We start from the raw sequence: 19,926 nt of genomic DNA on the forward strand, positions 1-19,926 counted from the left end.
TGATTCAGCCACTACTGCAGCAAAAGAGATCAGCAGGACTGCCAGGGAACTGGTATTGTTTAAAAGGAAGCATCCATATCCCTCTTAGTTAAGGTTCCCTTTAAAGAAAAAAAAAACAGTGCAAAGAGGCAAAGAGTAATAACATTGTAATAGTTGATGCAGTCGGTAAAAAACAAGCAATCCAGCCCCCCCCCCGCCCCCCCATAAAAAAAAAAAAATAGTTTGAGATGACATCTTTTTTGTGTTTCCTCACATTTACCAACTGTTCATTTCTAATGAGGTGAAGGAAACAAGAGCCACTTGTGTGTGCAGGTAATCAACTTTCATCAGCTAACAGCCAACTGATATTCAGCATGCAGATGTTAATCAACAAGACCACAATTTCTGGGCCATCTGAACATCACAGTTGCAATCAGAGATGGGTGAAGATGTAGTGGTAGGTGGGTTCCTGTATCAAATTCACTCTATCACCATCTTGAAAACGCAAATGCAAAACGAATACGATTTTTCTACGTTCTACTGCAATTTCTGGGAAAGGTGCTCCTAGGAGCACTTGTGATCTTCGAGCCCAGAACACGGCAGTGGTTAGAAGGGGAAAGGGCATGCATGTAAATAAGGCACCTGGAAATTTCAGCACAGGGCAAAGCCAAAAAATGGCTCACCCTGCTCCTGCAAAAATCTGCGTTAATTACTAATCCCCCTCCAGGCCGCCGTGAACTCGGGGGGAAAATGCAATTCGGCTTCCAGCTATTGCTGGCGGCCCAATTATGCTGTTTTTATAGTCATTTGGGCGCCGTCTTTTGACAGCGCCCAAGTTACTGTCTGAGCACCGCTATAGGCGTAATTCACATTACGGCCTATGGCAGCACATGGTGCGCCCGAATTTCCAGTGCCGTTTTTGCCTGTCTCGGAGGAGAGGTTACTTAACCTAAAAAGGTAATAGGAGGGGAAAACATTTTATGGGGGAAATGTATGCAAGGAAGCCATTAGTAATGCCCCCACATTTTATCTCGTATCCACTTTAAGAAACAATACTGTGCAAAATACATTCACCCAAAATATATCATCGGGCTTCAGTTTATAAGACACATGAGGCCCGATCCAATTCCCTTTTTGTCCTACATTTTCTCCCAGGTGATACTTCACATCTTATCATCAAAATGCCTTGTAAGCCGCCAGAAAGCAAGAAAATACTGAGCTGAGAGAAGTTAGGGTATCTTAAACGGAAGATGAAAGTTTTCTCCTAGGACATACTGTACATGTCAAACTCCGGCCCGTGGGCCAAATCTGGCCCTCAGAGCCATTCAATTTGGCCCTCAAGTGGTTTCCCCACTTTACATTATGTTTGGCCCACTAAATCACCAGGGAACCTATATTTTAGGTGAAGCCCTAGAATAGCAGTGGAGTCATATGGGGAGATAGGGGGAATGCACTAAACACTAAGGAACTGTATACAGGAGGGTGGGGGCCTCTAGACACCAGGGAACTGTACAGGGGCTTGGAGGGGGGCCATTAGACACCTAGGAACTTTATAATGGAGGATGGTGGCCAGTAGACATTGAGGTTGGCCCTCGACTTGGTCCCAGTGTACAATTTCAGCCCACTTTGTATTTGAGTTTGACACCCCTGTCCTAGGAGAAAACTTGGGAGAAAAGGTGAATTGGATCGGGCCCATGATAGAAAAAATAGCTATGACTTATTCTTTAAAGAACTTTGTGTACTATATTTTACATTGTTGAATAGGTCCAGTCGCGTTAAATATTCTTCAATATATCACACTAACTAAAAGGTTAAAATACAAAAAAGTACCATTTCCTGATGATGAATGTTGGATATGAGAAATGTTTAAGGTGATACTGAAATGTGATGGTAATGACTTTGCATAATGTTCCTTTGGGTTAAAGGTCTTTAAAGTGATTCAGTATTTCATCCGAGTCCATTCCGGTAAATGGGAGGAGTAAGTGGTCTTCACAGGTAGTCTCTGGTCATTTATGCTTGGCTAATGTCTATTCACTGAGAAAGCCAAGCATGGTGCGGAGTCCTTCACCTGGATTCAGAGGAGGTATTGCTGCCAGTACATTGGGTAACGTATTAGGGTGTCCCATAATTTGCAGAGACCGTGTTGGCATTTCTTTACCTTCTCAGGCCTTCTTTCATCTCGCCGTCTTCGTCTATTTCTGTTGTTCTGTAAGATGGATTATTCATTGTAACCATTATACTCAAACAGCCACAAATACATACATGAAAATAGACACCCATGTCCAGTCCTACTGAGTACACATTTTGCTCACGTTGCATTTGGGTGCAGGGAGAAGCTGAAAGACGGGTCTCCTGACACCAGGTAATCTCGAGAAATAAAACAAATATATTCCTCTACTGATTACCTAATTTTATCCATTGGGCACGTAGTTGGAGGTCCGGCTATTGCCGGCACCTGAATGAGGCTCCCTGCACACTGCAAATCTGTTTTGCGATTCCAATTCCGTTTCCGATTTCGGTTTGCAATTCTGATTTTCCCTGAATGCAATCAACAGAAAAACTGAGTCAAAAACGCAGCATGCAAAAAAAAATAAAAATCAGATTGTATTACAAATAAAAAAAAAATAAAAAAAAAAATCGGAATCGCATGTAGTGTGCAAGTAGCCTTAAGTGTATGGACATTTTCCAAGGTCTGATGCACATCTGCTCCCCTACTGCTACTACTTGTACCTATTAAATCTCGCACAGAGAATAATAAGGCACGAGTACCACTTTACAGACTCCAAAATGTTTGTTTTGGGCCTACTTCAACCTCCAAAGTTTGAATGCATATGATCGTAAACTTGCAATCTATATATATATATATATATATATATATATATATATATATATATATATATATATATATATATATATATATATATATACATATATATACACATATATATATATATATATATATATATATATATATATATATATATATATATATATATATATATATATATATATATATATATATATATATATATATATAAAATCGGATGTATCTGTGTGTGTGTGTGTGTGTGTATGTGTGTATGTGCCGCGATCACTCAATGGCAAAAACGGCTTGACCGATTTGAACGAAACTTACCTACTACCTGGGATGATAGGTTCTGGGGGTCTCGCGTCCCCCCTACACACGTGGGCGGAGCCACACACAGCAAATCAGATTTCACCTATTCAAGTCAATGGAAAAAATGGAAAAGGCTGCCATTCTCGCAGTATTCAAGCCAGAGTCCCCCACACTTGGCACAGTTGGTCACTTGGTGACCAGGGTTACAAATCCAGGAAAAGTGGGCGGAGCATAAAATAGCCAATCAAATTTCAGCCATTCATTTTAAGTATGAAAATGTAAACTGCAGCCATTCTTAGACTGTTAATCGCAGGGTTCTCAAACTTGCCACAGTTGGTCACTGGGTGAATGCGATGAAGATTCAAGAAAGGGTGGAGCCTACAACAGCCAATCAAAATTCACCTATTGATTTTCAAGGGGAATATTTAAACTGCTGCTATTCTTACACTTTTAATGGCAGAGGCTTCAAACTTGCTACAGTCGGTCATTGGGTGACTGGGGTTCAAATTCACTGAAGGGGCGGGGCCACAAACAGCCAATCAGATTTCCTTGCTGGATAAACTGCTTCCATTCACACATTTTTTGATGCCAGGAACCTGAAAGCTCACAAACTTGGTCATTGAGTGACTGTGTGTCCAGGTTACAAAAAGTGGGTGGAGCCAAAAAACATTTACTGGGAAAATATAAACTGCAGCCATTCTTACACCGTTAATGGCAGGGTTCTCAAACTTTGCACAGTTGGTCACTGGGTGAATGAGATTACGATTTTGGAAGGTGGGTGGAGCCTACAAAAGCCAATAAAAATTCACCAATTTTCAAAGGGAATATTTTATCTGCTACCATTCTCTTATACTGTTAATAGCAGATGCCTCAAACCTGGTACAGTTGGTCACTGGGTGACTGGGGTTCAAAATCAGAAAGGGGGCGGAGCCACAAACAGCCAGATTTGTTTATTTTTCAATGGGAATATACAAAGTATTGATACCAAGGACCCCAAAGCTGATAAACTTGATCATTGAGTGACTGTATGTCAAGGTTAGAAAAAGTGGGCGGTGCCAACAACTAAATTTTTAACATGGCAGGGTTCCCAAACTTGACACAACTGGCCACTGGGATGAATATTCAGAAATGTACGTGGAGCCTACAACAGCCAATCAAAATTTACCTATTGATTTTCAAGGGGAATATTCACATTGCTACCATTCTTACACAGTTAGTGGCAGAGGCCTCAAACCTGATACAGTCAGTCATTGGGTGACTGGGGTCCAAATTCACTAAAGGGGTGGAGCCACAAACAGCCAAACAGATTTGTTAGATTGATTTCAGCCATTATGTTATTGGCAGGGTTCTCAAACTGGGTGGGTGGGTGACACAGTTGGTCACTGGATGACTGGGACTAATATTCAGGAAAGTGGGTGGAGCCTACAGTAGCCAATAAAAATTCACCTTTTGATTTTCAAGGGGAATATTTACATTGCTGCCATTCTTACACTCTTAATGGCAGAGGCCTAAAATCTGCTACAGTCAGTCACTGGGAGACTGGGGTTTAAATTCTGAAGGGAGTGGGCCAAAAACAGCCAATCAGATTTAATTTCAATGGAAAAATGCAGCTTATTGATGCCAAGGACCCCAAAGCTCCTAAAATTGGTCATTGAGTGGCTGTATGTCAAGATTACAAATAGTGGGCGGAGCCAAAAACAACTAACTTTTTTCATGGGAAAATGTAAACTGCAGCTTTTCTTACACTGTTAATGGCAGGGTTCGCAAACTTTGCACAGTTGGTCACTGGGTGACTAGGATTAACCACTTCGGGACCACAGTCTTTTCGCCCCTTAAGGACCAGAGCCTTTTTCTCCATTCAGACCACTGCAGCTTTCACGGTTTATTGCTCGGTCATACAACCTACCACCTAAATGAATTTTACCTCCTTTTCTTGTCACTAATACAGCTTTCTTTTGATGCTATTTGATTGCTGCTGCGAGTTTTACTTTTTATTATATTCATCAAAAAAGACATGAATTTTGTCAAAAAAATGACTTTTTTAACTTTCTGTGCTGACATTTTTCAAATAAAGTAAAATTTCCTATACATTTGAGCGCGAAAGTTATTCTGCTACATGTCTTTGATAAAAAAAAAAACATTCAGTGTATATTTATTGGATTGGGTAAAAGTTATAGCGTTTACAAACTATGGTGCCAAAAGTGAATTTTCCCATTTTCAAGCATCTCTGACTTTTCTGCGCACCTGTCATGTTTCATGAGGGGCTAAAATTCCAGGATAGTACAAATACCCCCCAAATGACCCCATTTTGGAAAGAAGACATCCCAAAGTATTCAGTGAGAGGCATGGTGAGTTCATAGAAGATTTTATTTTTTGTCACAAGTTAGCGGAAAATGACAGTTTGTGACAAAAAAAAAAAAAAAAAAAAAGTTTCCATTTCTTCTAACTTGCGACAAAAAAAAATGAAATCTGCCACGGACTCACTATGCTCCTCTCTGAATACCTTGAAGTGTCTACTTTCCAGAATGGGGTCATTTGTGGGGTGTGTTTACTGTCCTGGCATTTGGGGGGTGCCTAATTGTAAGCACCCCTGTAAAGCCTAAAGATGCTCATTGGACTTTGGGCCCCTTAGCGCAGTTAGGCCGCAAAAAAGTGCCACACATGTGGTATTGCCGTACTCAGGAAAAGTAGTATAATGTGTTTTGGGGTGTATTTTTACACATACACATGCTGGGTGGGAGAAATATCTCCGTAAATGACAATTTTTTTATTTTTTTTACACACAATTGTCTATTTATAGAGATATTTCTCCCACTCAGCATGGGTATGTGGAAAAATACACCCCAAAACACATTATACTACTTCTCCTGAGTACGGCGATACCACATGTGTGGCACTTTTTTGCACCCTAACTGCGCTAAGGGGCCCAAAGTCCAATGAGTACCTTTAGGATTTCACAGGTCATTTTGAGAAATTTCGTTTCAAGACTACTCCTCACGGTTTAGGGCCCCTAAAATGCCAGGACAGTATAGGAACCCCACAAATTACCCCATTTTAGAAAGAAGACACCCCAAGGTATTCCGTTAGATGTATGGTGAGTTCATAGAAGATTTTTTTTTTTTGTCACAAGTTAGCGGAAATTGATTTTAATTGTTTTTTTTCACAAAGTGTCATTTTCCGCTAACTTGTGACAAAAAATAAAATCTTCTATGAACTCGCCATTCTCCTAACGGAATACCTTGGGGTGTCTTCTTTCTAAAATGGAGTCATTTGTGGGGTTCCTATACTGCCCTGGCATTTTAGGGGCCCTAAACCGTGAGGAGTAGTCTTGAAACCAAATGTGGCAAAATGACCTGTGAAATCCTAAAGGTACTCATTGGACTTTGGGCCCCTTAGCGCACTTAGGGTGCAAAAAAGTGCCACACATGTGGTACCGCCGTACTCAGGAGAAGTAGTATAATGTGTTTTGGGGTGTATTTTTACACATACCCATGCTGGGTGGGAGAAATATCTCTGTAAATGACAATTATTTGATTTTTTTTACACACAATTGTCCATTTACAGAGAGATTTCTCCCACCCAGCATGGGTATGTATAAAAATACACCCCAAAACACATTATACTACTTCTTCTGAGTACGGCGATACCACATGTGTGACACTTTTTTGCAACCTAGGTGCGCTAAGGGGCCTAACGTCCTATTCACAGGTCATTTTGAGGCATTTGGATTCTAGACTACTCCTCACGGTTTAGGGCCCCTAAAATGCCAGGGCAGTATAGGAACCCCACAAGTGACCCCATTTTAGAAAGAAGACACCCCAAGGTATTCTGTTAGGAGTATGGTGAGTTCATAGAAGATTTTTTTTTTGTCACAAGTTAGCGGAAAATGACACTTTGTGAAAAAAAAAACAATACATATCAATTTCCGCTAACTTGTGACAAAAAATAAAATCTTCTATGAACTCATCATACACCTAAAAGAATACCTTGGGGTGTCTTCTTTCTAAAATGGGGTCACTTGTGGGGTTCCTATACTGCCCTGGCATTTTAGGGGCCCTAAACCGTGAGGAGTAGTCTTGAACCCAAATGTCTCAAAATGACCTGTGAAATCCTAAAGGTACTCATTGGACTTTGGGCCCCTTAGCACAGTTAGGCTGCAAAAAAGTGTCACACATGTGGTATCGCCGTACTCAGAAGAAGTAGTATAATGTGTTTTGTGGTGTATTTTTACATATAACCATGCTGGGTGGGAGAAATATCTCTGTAAATGACACATTTTTTTATTTGTTTTACACACAATTGTCCATTTACAGAGAGATTTCTCCCACCCAGCATGGGTATGTGTAAAAATACACCACAAAACACATTATACTACTTCTCCTGAGTATGGCGATACCACATGTGTGACACTTTTTTGCAGCCTAGGTGCGCTAAGGGGCCCAACGTCCTATTCACAGGTCATTTTGAGGCATTTGTTTTCTAGACTACTCCTCACGGTTTAGGGCCCCTAAAATGCCAGGGCAGTATAGGAACCCCACAAGTGACCCCATTTTAGAAAGAAGACACCCCAAGGTATTCCGTTAGGGGTATGGTGAGTTCATAGAAGATTTTATTTTTTCTCACAAGTTAGTGAAAAATGACACTTTGTGAAAAAAACAATAACAATCCAATTTCCGCTAACTTTTGACAAAAAATAAAATATTCTATGAACTCATCATACACCTAACAGAATACCTTGGGGTGTCTTCTTTCTAAAATGGGGTCACTTGTGGGGTTCCTATACTGCCCTGGCATTTTACGGGCCCAAAACTGTGAGTAGTCTGGAAACCAAATTTCTCAAAATGACTGTTCAGGGGTATAAGCATCTGCAAATTTTGATGACAGGTGGTCTATGAGGGGGCAAATTTTGTGGAATCGGTCATAAGCAGGGTGGCCTCTTAGATGACAGGATGTATTGGGCCTGATCTGATGGATAGGAGTGCTAGGGGGGTGACAGGAGGTGATTGATGGGTGTCTCAGGGGGCGGTTAGAGGGGAAAATAGATGCAATCAATGCACTGGGGAGGTGATCGGAAGGGGGTCTGAGGGGGATCTGAGGGTTTGGCCGAGTGATCAGGAGCCCACACGGGGCAAATTAGGGCCTGATCTGATGGGTAGGTGTGCTAGGGGGTGACAGGAGGTGATTGATGGGTGTCTCAAGGTGTGATTAGAGGGGGGAAATAGATGCAAGCAATGCACTGGCGAGGTGATCAGGGCTGGGGTCTGAGGGCGTTCTGAGGTGTGGGCGGGTGATTGGGTGCCCGCAAGGGGCAGATTAGGGTCTAATCTGATGGGTAACAGTGACAGGTGGTGATGGGGGTGATTGATGGGTAATTAGTGGGTGTTTAGAGGAGAGAATAGATGTAAACAATGGATTTGGGAGGTGATCTGATGTCGGATCTGCGGGCGATCTATTGGTGTGGGTGGGTGATCAGATTGCCCGCAAGGGGCAGGTTAGGGGCTGATTGATGGGTGGCAGTGACAGGGGGTGATTGATGGGTGGCAGTGACAGGGGGTGATTGATGGGTGATTGACAGGTAATCAGTGGGTTATTACAGGGGAGAACAGATGTAAATATTGCACGGGCGAATTGATAAGGGGGGGGGGTCTGAGGGCAATCTGAGCGTGTGGGCAGGTGATTGGGTGCCCGCAAGGGGCAGATTAGGGTCTAATCTGATGGGTAACAGTGACAGGTGGTGATAGGGGGTGATTGATGGGTAATTAGTGGGTGTTTAGAGGAGAGAATAGATGTAAACAATGGATTTGGGAGGTGTTCTGATGTCGGATCTGCGGGCGATCTATTGGTGTGGGTGGGTGATCAGATTGCCCGCAAGGGGCAGGTTAGGGGCTGATTGATGGGTGGCAGTGACAGGGGGTGATTGATGGGTGGCAGTGACAGGGGGTGATTGATGGGTGATTGACAGGTAATCAGTGGGTTATTACAGGGGAGAACAGATGTAAATATTGCACGGGCGAATTGATAAGGGGGGGGGGTCTGAGGGCAATCTGAGCGTGTGGGCAGGTGATTGGGTGCCCGCAAGGGGCAGATTAGGGTCTAATCTGATGGGTAACAGTGACAGGTGGTGATGGGGGTTATTGATGGGTAATTAGTGGGTGTTTAGAGGAGAGAATAGATGTAAACAATGGATTTGGGAGGTGATCTGATGTCGGATCTGCGGGCGATCTATTGGTGTGGGGGGGTGATCAGATTGCCCGCAAGGGGCAGATCAGGGGCTGATTGATGGGTGGCAGTGACAGGGGGTGATTGACGGGTGATTGACAGGTGATTGACAGGTGATTGACAGGTGATTGACAGGTGATCAGGGGGGATAGATGCATACAGTACACGGGGGGGGGGGTCTGGGGGGGGGGTCTGGGGAGAATCTGAGGGGTGGGGGGGTGATCAGGAGGGAGTAGGGGGCAGATTAGGGACTTAAAAAAAAAATAGCGTTGACAGATAGTGACAGGGAGTGATTGATGGGTGATTAGGGGGGTGACTGGGTGCAAACAGTGGTCTGGGGGGTGGGCAGGGGGGGGTCTGAGGGGTGCTGTGGGCGATCAGGGGGCAGGGGGGGGGAAATCAGTGTGCTTGGGTGCAGACTAGGGTGGCTGCAGCCTGCCCTGGTGGTCCCTCGGACACTGGGACCACCAGGGCAGGAGGCAGCCAGTATAATAGGCTTTGTATACATTACAAAGCCTATTATACAATGTGTCAGCGGCGATCCGGATGCCAGTAACCCGCCGGCGCTTCCGAACGGCCGGCGGGTTACGGCGAACGGGGGGCGGAGCCAGTCCCCGGCGGCTGATCGCGTCACGAATGACGCGATCGCCGCATAGCCACTCCCGCAGCCGCCCCCGCCGATGGGCGTATTGCGGTCGTTTGGGACCGGTCTTTGCCGCCGCCCATCGGCTGGGGGCGGTCGTTAAGTGGTTAATATTCTGAAAAGTAGGTGGAGCCTACAAGAGCCTATCAAAATTCACCTATTGATTTTCAAGGGGAATATTGAAACTGCTGTCATTCTTACACTGTTAATGGCGGAGGCCTCAAACCTTCTACAGTGGGTCATTATGTGACTGGGGTTCAAATTCAGTAAAGTGGTGGAGCCACAAACAGCCAGATTTCTTTGCTCGATAAACTGCTTCCAGTCACACAATTTTGATGCCAGGAACCCGAAAGCTCACAAACTTGGTCATTGATGACTGTGTCAAGGTTACAAAAAGTAGGTGGAATTAAAAACAGATTTTTCAGGGAAATTGTAAACTGCAGCCTTTCTTCACTGTTAATGGCAGGGTTCTCAAACTTTGCACAGCTGGTTAATTGGTGACTGGGATTAATATGCAGAAAAGTGGGTGGAGCCTGAAAATGCCAATCAAAAATCACATGTCGCTTTTCAAGGAGAATATTACAATTACTGCCATTCTTGCACTGTTAATGGCACAAGCCTCAAACCTGGTAAAGTTGTTAATTGGGTCACTGGGGTTCAAATTCAGAAAAGGGAACAGAGCCACACACAGTGATTCAGATTTGTTTCATTTCATGGGAAAATACAAATTATTGATGCCAAGGACCCGAAAGCTCACAAACTTGGTCACTGAATGACTGTGTGTCCAGGTTACAAACAGTGGGGTGGAGCAAAAAACAAATTTCACTGGGAAAATGTAAACTGCAGCGATCCTTACACTGTTTATGGCAGGGTTCCCAAACTTTGCCCAGATTAATATTCAGGGAAGTGGGTGGAGCCTATAATAGCCAATCAAAATTCACCTGTTGATTTTCAAGTGGAATATTTAAATTGCTGCCATTTTTACACTGTTAATAGCAGAGGCCTCAAACCTGCTACAGTTGGTCATTGGGTGACTGGGGTTCAAATGCTGGAGAGGGGGTGAAGCCAATCTGATTTGTTTAATTTCCATTGGAATATACAAATTATTGATGCCAAGGACCCAGCTCATAAACTTGGTAATTGAGCGTTTGTGTGTTAGGGTTAGAAAGTGGGCGGAGCCAACACCAGTCAAATACATTCCCGGGCAACGCCGGGTCATCAGTGGAAGGAGACAAATACAAATTTCACTGGGAAAATGTAAACTGCAGCCACTACACTGCTTACACTGTTAATGGCAGGGTTCTTAAACTTTGCACAGTTGGTCACTGGGTGACTGGGATTAATATTCAGAAAAGTAAGTGGAGCCTACAAAAGTGAATCAAACTTCACCTATTGCTTTTCAAGGGGAATATTTAATTGCTGACATTCTTGCACTGTTAATGGCACAGGCCTCAAACCTGGTACAGTTGGTTATTGGGTGACTGGGGTTCAAATTCAGAAAAGGGGGTGGAGCCACAAACAGCCAATCAGATTTTTTTCATTTCAATGCAAATTATTGATACCAAAGACCGCAAAGCTCACAAACTTAGTCATTGAGTAATTGTGTGCTAGGGTTAGAAAAAGTATGCAGAGCCAACACCAGCCAAATACATACCCGGGCAACCAACTAGTCATTAATAATACACACAGTTTTGCATTGCACAACGTGTACTTCTTGAAATATTTTTTTTGTAATATATTCCCACTTCCACTTCTTGTAATTTTTGCATTTACACCTAATTTTTCCATGATAAAATGCCTGTAAAATGAAACAATTCTTAGAAAAAAAAATAACCAAAGAAAGCTAACATTAACCTGAAAAAACAACAACAATAAATGTATTACTTTGGTGACATAAGTAATAAAAAGTTATTGCTTTATCAATCGTGACAAAGCCAACATTGTCAGGAATCTTAAAAGGTTGCCATAGATCAGGCGACTTGGGGGTCGATCCACCATCCGATTCTATTATTATAATCAGAATTGGATGAAAATTGGGGCAGCCAAGTGCATGCCCGATTGACAATGCGACCAATTTCTGGGCCGAAATTGGGCGCATTAATGGGTCGGACATGCTGCAAGTTGTAGGGCCGACTTACTCCGGGCGGTTATCTTGAGCAATAATCGGGACGAGCGAAAAATGCAATGAAACCCCCACTAATGTGTAATGTGCCCCCCAGTGCCCAATACATTACCTGTCCGTGGCCGCCATTTATCCTCCGCCGTCCTCTGCTGGCTCCAGGTGCATTTCTTCATCCATACACGTGCGCCACGTGGTTGCCAGAGTAATGTGACTTCACACACACACCCCCACGTACCCAAACAACCACGTGGGGCGCGTGTATGGATGAAGGAATGTGCCAGCAGAGGACAGCGGAGGATAAATGGCCCGGTAATGTATTGGGCACATTACACATTAGGGGGACGGCGCCGGGTCAGCGGATGCTGCATCACAAGGCTGATTATGGATCGACTTCAGCATGAAATTGACCGGTAATCGGCCTGCGGTGAATCTGCCCATCATCGCTAGATGTATGGCTACCATTAGGGGTAAAAACCTAGGAATGCAAACTTGTTGAAGGACAATATTAATACCAGTTACCCAACATTCCTGCTGCTCTTTGGCTGCAGTAGTATCTGGATCACACACCAGAAACAAGAATGCTGATAATCTTGTCAGATCTGACAATAATGTCAGTAACACATGATCTGCTGCATGCTTGTTCAGGGTCTATGGCTAAAAGTATTAGAAGCAGAGGATCAGCAGGTTAGCCAAAGAACTGGTGCTGTTTTAAAGGAAATATATATGGCAGCCTCCATATCCCTTTTATTACAATTGTCCTTTAAAGAGAACCTGTACTGAGTAAAATTATTTAAAATAAACACATGAGGTAACTTCAAATGAACATTACATAGTTACCTTGCCATCAGTTCCTCTCAGGAACTCACCATTTTCTTCTGACAATGATCCCTTCCAGTTCTGACAACATTTTGTCAGAACTGAAATATATCAGTTGCTGTCAGTTACATATCAGTTGCTGTCAGTTACAGCTGAGAGGAGAACTGATGTGTCCATGTTTCTCTATAGCTCAAGTGGGCGTTGTTACAGTTTTACTGTGTGCTGACCAAGAAGCTGTTATGGGGTAATAGCCATTTTCAAAATGGAGGACGGAGAATTCCATTGATCACAGTGGACAAACAGGACGCAGGAGAGGAAAAATAGATTGAGGAGTAGACTACACAGGAGGTAAGTATGACTTGTGTATATTTATTTTGACTTTTAATTTTCAGTTCAGGTTTTCAGAGGCGCCAACAGGATAAAAAAACACTAAAAGAACTTAAAAACCCATCTTGGTAATAGAGGAGGTAGTGGTGGGCTTACCTCCAAGCAGAACACAACGACTGTGGATTTTCAGTCAAAACAATTTTATTGGATACTTCAAATAAAGTGCAACGCGTTTCGCAGGGTACACAGGGTTTCACAGAGGCGCTCAGCGTTGATGATACTGGCAGGTGCTGTTTACTCCTATCTGTTATTGCCTGTTGAAGCGGGTCTGTACCCTGCGAAACGCGTTGCACTTTATTTGGAGTATCCAATAAAATTGTTTTGACTGAAAATCCACAGTCGTATGCTCTGCTTGGAGGAGGTAAGCCCACCACTACCTCTTCTATTACCAAGATGGGTTTTTAAGTTCTTTTAGTGTTTTTTATCCTGTTGGCGCCTCTGTTATCCTATTATCTACATCAAGTCCACCCTTGGTGGAGGGTGGTACCCTTCCTTCTACTACAGAGAGCGACTTTTTAATCCTGAGTGGGGTCAGGACAATCTCCCCACCTGCTTTGACAGTGGTTGCCCAATTAGTAACCCTGGTTTGTGAGTATTAAATTAATATTATTACTCTTCCAATTATGCATTACCAGTACATACTACACTATATTGGGCTCCTGGTGTTCTCTCTTTTTCTCACATAGGGCCTGATGCTTAACCAGTTCGGCCTGTCTGGACGAGCTTCCTCGTCCAGATAGGCACTGCTGCTCCCGCCGCATGGTGCGCGCGATCGGGCTCGCACCCGCCGCCCGCCGCTAGCCCCCCGATCAGTGAATGGGAATATAATTCCCATTCACCGATCTAACTTCCCCGCAGAAATACCGACGCTTTCTATCCAGAGAGCGCAGTATTTCTGCCCCCAGGAAACTTCTCCTCTGCTTTTAAGTTCCTGGATGCAAGATCATTCGCATCCAGGACTTTTTTCACTGTGGCCATCTTGTGGCCAAATAGTAAACTGCACCCACATACATTTTAAATTAAACAATTATGTTATTTTACATTTAAATAAGCAGTTTCCCTCCCACACCAAAAATTACCCACATACATTTTTTATTAAAATTAAAAAAAAAAAAAAAAACAGTAAAAAACAAAAGTTGAAGAGAAATCGAGAGCCCAATATGGTGTAGTATGTCAAAATTGATTGGATAAATGAAACAGTGAGATGGTAATACTCACAAACACGGGTTACCACCTAGGTAACCACTCATTAGGCAGGTGAGGAGATTAGACCTGTCCTCACTCAGGATTAAGAAGTCGCTCTCTGTAGATAGGAAGAAAGGGGGTAGATCACCCCTCCACCTGGGGTGGACTCAAATATATTCGTAGGTGAACAGAGGCGCCAGAAGGATAAAAGTACATAAATTTTTTAAAAAATTGCTGGGAGGAAGTGGTGGACTCGCCTCCGTTAAAGCAGACACCAAGGACTGTAAATGTATAGATATACACATTTATTGAAAATACCCCAAAGATGCAACGCGTTTCGCGGGCACAGCCCACTTCTTCAGGCAATAAGCAGGGTATAAACAACAGCAATTTAGTTATAGCAAGCAGAGCACATTTTCAATAAATGTGTATATCTATACATTTACAGTCCTTGGTGTCTGCTTTAACGGAGGCGAGTCCACCACTTCCTCCCAGCAATTTTTTTAAAAATTTTATGTACTTTTATCCTTCTGGCGCCTCTGTTCACCTAACAGTAAAAAACAAAAACAACATAAATAGTTACCCAAGGGTCTAAACTTTTTAAACATGCATGTCAAGAGAGTATGTTATTATATTATTTAAAAGTATAAGCTTATAAATAGTGATGGACACAAATTGAAAAAATGCACCTTTATTTCTAAATGAAATATCGGCACCATAAATTGTGACAGGGACATCGTTTGAACGGTGTAATAACCGGGACAGATGGGCAAATAAAATACATGGGTTTTAATTACGGTAGCGTATATTAATTTCAAACTAGAATGGCCAAAAACTGAGAAATAATGCATTTTTTTCATTTCTTTCTTAATCTTCCTGTTAAAATGGATTTAGAAAAAAATAATTCTTAGCAAAATGTACCACCCAAAGAAAGCATAATTAGTGGTGGAAAAACAAGATATAGATCAATTAATTGTGATAAGTAGCAATAAAGTTATAGGCGAATGAATGGGAGGTAAACGTTGCTCGGATGCATGAGATTTTCGCCACTGCGGTGCTGAACCGGTTAAAAGGCTGTTTAAATGTTATTGTACTAACCCCAAGAGATCAATGCCCATTACCCTTTTAGCACCATGCATGTTACTGGGATAACACGCATCCTGCTATGGTAACACGTATTACCACAGTATTGTTTAAATTGCCATGCACTGCCTGCACACAACAATTTTACCAGCCTCTCTTGCATCAGGCCCATATACTTCATCGGTCCTGTCAACTTTCATCTGACTAGTTGTGTTTATTGATCAAAAATGTAATCAGACACGCTGGAAAACCTCTATGCGAGCGGGTGGGGTGGGGGAGGACCTATGGCTACTCTCCACTGCGTGCTACAGTGCTAGCGGTTCAATGCCAGATAGCTGTGCCATGTGGCTAGGGAATTGATGATCCAATTGATTTCTGGTCAGGGAGGTAACCATCAGCTTGCGGAAATACACAGACGCGTATTCTAAAAATACGCTTCCGTGCATGCGTGGCACGACACCAACTTCTTAAAAAAAGACTGTGTCGCCATAGACTAACATGACTTATTTGCTGACGCAGATCGCAGCAGGAGCTGCGCGGTAACGTAGGTAGGCCCTAGCGTTAATTCAGGCACTTCCGGCGCCACGTACCACAACGTGGGAAGTATGAGCTTCCCCATAGACTTTCATCAGGCTGCGGTAGCAGTGCGGCAATTTGCCGCAACTCACCACGCTAGTGTGCAGGGGCGTAGCAATAGGCCCTGCAGCGCCTGCGCCCGCGGGGGGGGCCCGCCCCCCCCCCCCCTGGGGCCCGCTCGGGGCCGTTTTTTGGGGGCTGGAGGGGTGGCAGCATGAGGGGAAAGCCTTGCCCACAGTCGGCGGGGAGAGGGGAAGTTCCCCCCTCTCCCTCACCTCGGGGCTCTCCCCTCTGCGCCCCCCTCCAGCTAGTGAATGTGTGTGGGCAGCGGGCAGCAGCGGCGGCGGGATACATACCTTCTTCCTTGCGTTCCATCGCCGCCTTCTCGCTCTAGCGGCTGACCTCACTTCCGGAAGCGGAAGTGACGTCAGCCGCTAGAGCGAGAAGGCGGCGATGGAACGCAAGGAAGAAGGTATGTATCCCGCCGCCGCTGACGTCACTGCAGGGGGATTTTCAGGTGTCTGCTGCCCACATTACGATTTTCAGGTGTCTGCTGCCCACATTACGATTTTCTGGTCACTGCTGCCCACATTATGATTTTCAGGTGTCTGCTGCCCACATTACGATTTTCAGGTGTCTGCTGCCCACATTACGATTTTCAGGTGTCTGCTGCCCACATTACGATTTTCAGGTGTCTGCTGCCCACATTACGATTTTCAGGTGTCTGCTGCCCACATTACGATTTTCAGGTGTCTGCTGCCCACATTACGATTTTCAGGTGTCTGCTGCCCATATTACGATTTTCTGGTGTCTGCTGCCCACATTACGATTTTCAGGTGTCTGCTGCCCACATTACGATTTTCAGGTGTCTGCTGCCCACATTGCGATTTTCTGGTGTCTGCTGCCCACATTACGATTTTCAGGTGTCTGCTGCCCACATTACGATTTTCAGGTGTCTGCTGCCCACATTGCGATTTTCAGGTGTCTGTTGCCCACATTACGATTTTCAGGTGCCTGCTGCCCACATTACGATTTTCTGGTGTATGCTGCCCACATTACGATTTTCTGGTGTATGCTGCCCACATTAGGATTTTCTGGTGACTGCTGCCCACATTAGGATTTTCTGGTGACTGTTGCCCACATTAGGATTTTCTGGTGACTGCTGCCCACATTGCGATTTTCTGGTGACTGCTGCCCACATAAGGATTTTCTGGTGACTGCTGCCCACATTAGGATTTTCTGGTGTCTGCTGCCCACATTAGGATTTTCTGGTGTCTGCTGCCCACATTAGGATTTTCTGGTAAATGCTGCCCACATTAGGATTTTCTGGTGACTGCTGCCCACATTGCGATTTTCTGGTGAACTCTGCCCACATTACGATTTTCTGTCCCACATTACGATATTCTGGTGAACGCTGCCCACATTACAATTGTCTGGTGAATGCTGTCCACGTTACAATTTTCTGGTGACTGGTGCCCACATTACGATTTTCTGGTGAACTCTGCCCACATTATGATTTTCTGGTGAACTCTGCCCACATTATGATTTTCTGGTGAACGCTGCCCACATTACGATTGTCTGGTGAATGCTGTCCACGTTACAATTTTCTGGTGACTGGTGCCCACATTACGATTTTCTGGTGAACTCTGCCCACATTACGATTTTCTAAAGGCCCACATTACGATTTTCTGGTGAACTCTGCCCACATTACGATTTTATGGCCCACATTACGATTGTCTGGTAAAATGCTGCCCACTTTACAATTAATTTACAGTGAAACGCTGCCCCATTACGATTATTTGGCATCTATGGGGGGGGGGCCCATCCAAATATTCGCAGGGGGGCCCAGTGATTTCTAGTTACGCCCCTGCTAGTGTGAAAGGGCCCTGAATCAATAATAAACGTATGAGATAATGATTTGTACGTGTAGTACAGGTAAGACATAGAACATTAGCAGCAAAGAAAAGAGTGTTATATTGTCTTCCAGTACAGGAAGAGTTAAAAAAAACTTCAGTTATCGATCTAAAAGAGCTTCTCTGAGCTATTAGACCCTCTAGGTCGAATACAATCCTGTTTTCTGAAGCACTTAAAGAACCATTCTAGAAGAAAAAGGAGCGCTCTATCGTGCATTACCCAAGGATATGTTTAATCGCAAATAAAAGATATACTCACAAGATGTGAATGATCAAATCGCTTATCAGCGGTACAGTCCACCGCTTCACTCTCAGACAGATAGGCAACAATGGACGAAGGCGCAGAGCGCCGAAACGCGTAATGACGCCATACGCATGCTAACCCACAGCCACGCCCACTCCCACAGCGAGATGGTTTCCCCGAGCTCCTGAGAACGCGCTGCTGGCCACAGCGCGTTGTTACCTATCTGTCTGAGAGTGAAGCGGTGGACTGTACCGCTGATAAGAGATTTGATCATTCACATCTTGTGAGTATATCTTTTATTTGCGATTAAACATATCCTTGGGTAATGCACGATAGAGCGCTCCTTTTGCTTCTAGAATAGTTCACCCTTGTCCATTGCATTTGGAGCGGCACAGTGCACAGAGACCAAGGAGCAAAAGGACTTTTTGGAAAGTACTGATATCTTCAGGACAGGAGCGCAAGGTTTTCGATTCACTTAAAGAAACATGAAACAGTGAGAGACAGCTTGAGATAAGGTTTAAAGGGTAATTATTTCTGCTTTGTTTTATAGATTAAAAGACAGAGAGAGTGGGGATTCTAAACGGCAGATATGACCAAATGATGCAATGTTTAAAAAAAAAAAAAAAAAAAAAAAAAAAAAGCTTCATAACTGAAAAAAATATGAGACTCTTTGCTAGTAAAAATGTTCTATACATTATCCATACTACACATACAATTCAATAAGTGTTTTTTCGCTTCAGGTTCCTTTTAAGTTGAAGCACTATAACTCACCGGACACTACTACAATTAGTACTTTTTTTAAATCAGATGAATTTTCTATATGAAAGATGTGTGAACCTTTGTATATGCCACAGTCCTGCTGAGCTGTCTTATGTCTATCAGTGGTGCTACTTCAGCAATAGACATCTTTTTAAATTATTATTTTACCTTTCTTGTGAGATTCCCACACAGATTACTATTGCTGACATTCACCAGTACTGTTAGCTTCTCTTTTAGATCATCCTTATCCGGTCTCTTCAAGTTTCTTAAGTGCAGAGAGAGTAGACAATCAAGATAAACCAAGTTCTGTAAATGTGGAAGGAGGGAGGAGATTAGTATGTATGACTGAAGATTTACTACAGTGCTTAGCCTGTAACAGAAACTTATAGAGCTTAAAGTACCTAAGATGGGGCCACAGGAATGAAATATACATACCTTCCCCCTTCAGCCTGATCGCTCTCACGCCGTCCTCTTCTGACTGCCCGTTTTCCCGCAGAAAACCTGTCAGTAAGGGTCAGTTGGTGCATGCGCAGTCCGGCCAGACACGCTCACCTGTCTCTCTCCCATTGCCAGGAGCGTTCTGCATGCATTTTCAAGCCTCAAACGAGTTTTTAGAAACGCAGCAGTGGGTTAAGGCCCTCAGAGTGCTGGTTCACATTGCAAGAGCTTTTCTAAGGGCCTGAGCCTACTGCTGCATTTGTAAAAACGCATGCATTTTTCAAGCATTTTTGAAATGCGTTGTCAGGCATTTGAATGTGTTTTAATACGTTAAAACACGTCAAACGGGTTTCAAAAACGCTTGAAAAATGCATGCGTTTTTTGAAAACACAGCAGTGGACTCAGAACCTAAGGCTAAGGTCACACTTGCAGAAAACTATCAGT

At 43.7% G+C, this 19,926-nt stretch overlaps 1 protein-coding gene across 3 annotated transcripts in view; it reads right to left on the reverse strand.

The window, feature by feature from the left end:
• Window positions 1–226: 226 nt before the first annotated feature.
• Window positions 227–19,926, reverse strand: part of LOC137517798 (uncharacterized) — a 114,078-nt gene continuing 94,378 nt past the window's right edge. For all 3 annotated transcript variants that reach the window (XM_068234846.1, XM_068234845.1, XM_068234844.1), the window contains 2 exons: window positions 19,213–19,350; window positions 227–2,185 (listed from right to left, as the gene is read on the reverse strand). In XM_068234846.1, the coding sequence (XP_068090947.1) occupies window positions 2,054–2,185; window positions 19,213–19,350 (270 nt within the window). In that variant the 3' untranslated portion in view covers window positions 227–2,053. The remainder of the gene's footprint in view (window positions 2,186–19,212; window positions 19,351–19,926) is intronic.

Source organism: Hyperolius riggenbachi, chromosome 5, assembly GCF_040937935.1.
Source record: "Hyperolius riggenbachi isolate aHypRig1 chromosome 5, aHypRig1.pri, whole genome shotgun sequence".
NCBI lineage: Eukaryota > Metazoa > Chordata > Amphibia > Anura > Hyperoliidae > Hyperolius > Hyperolius riggenbachi.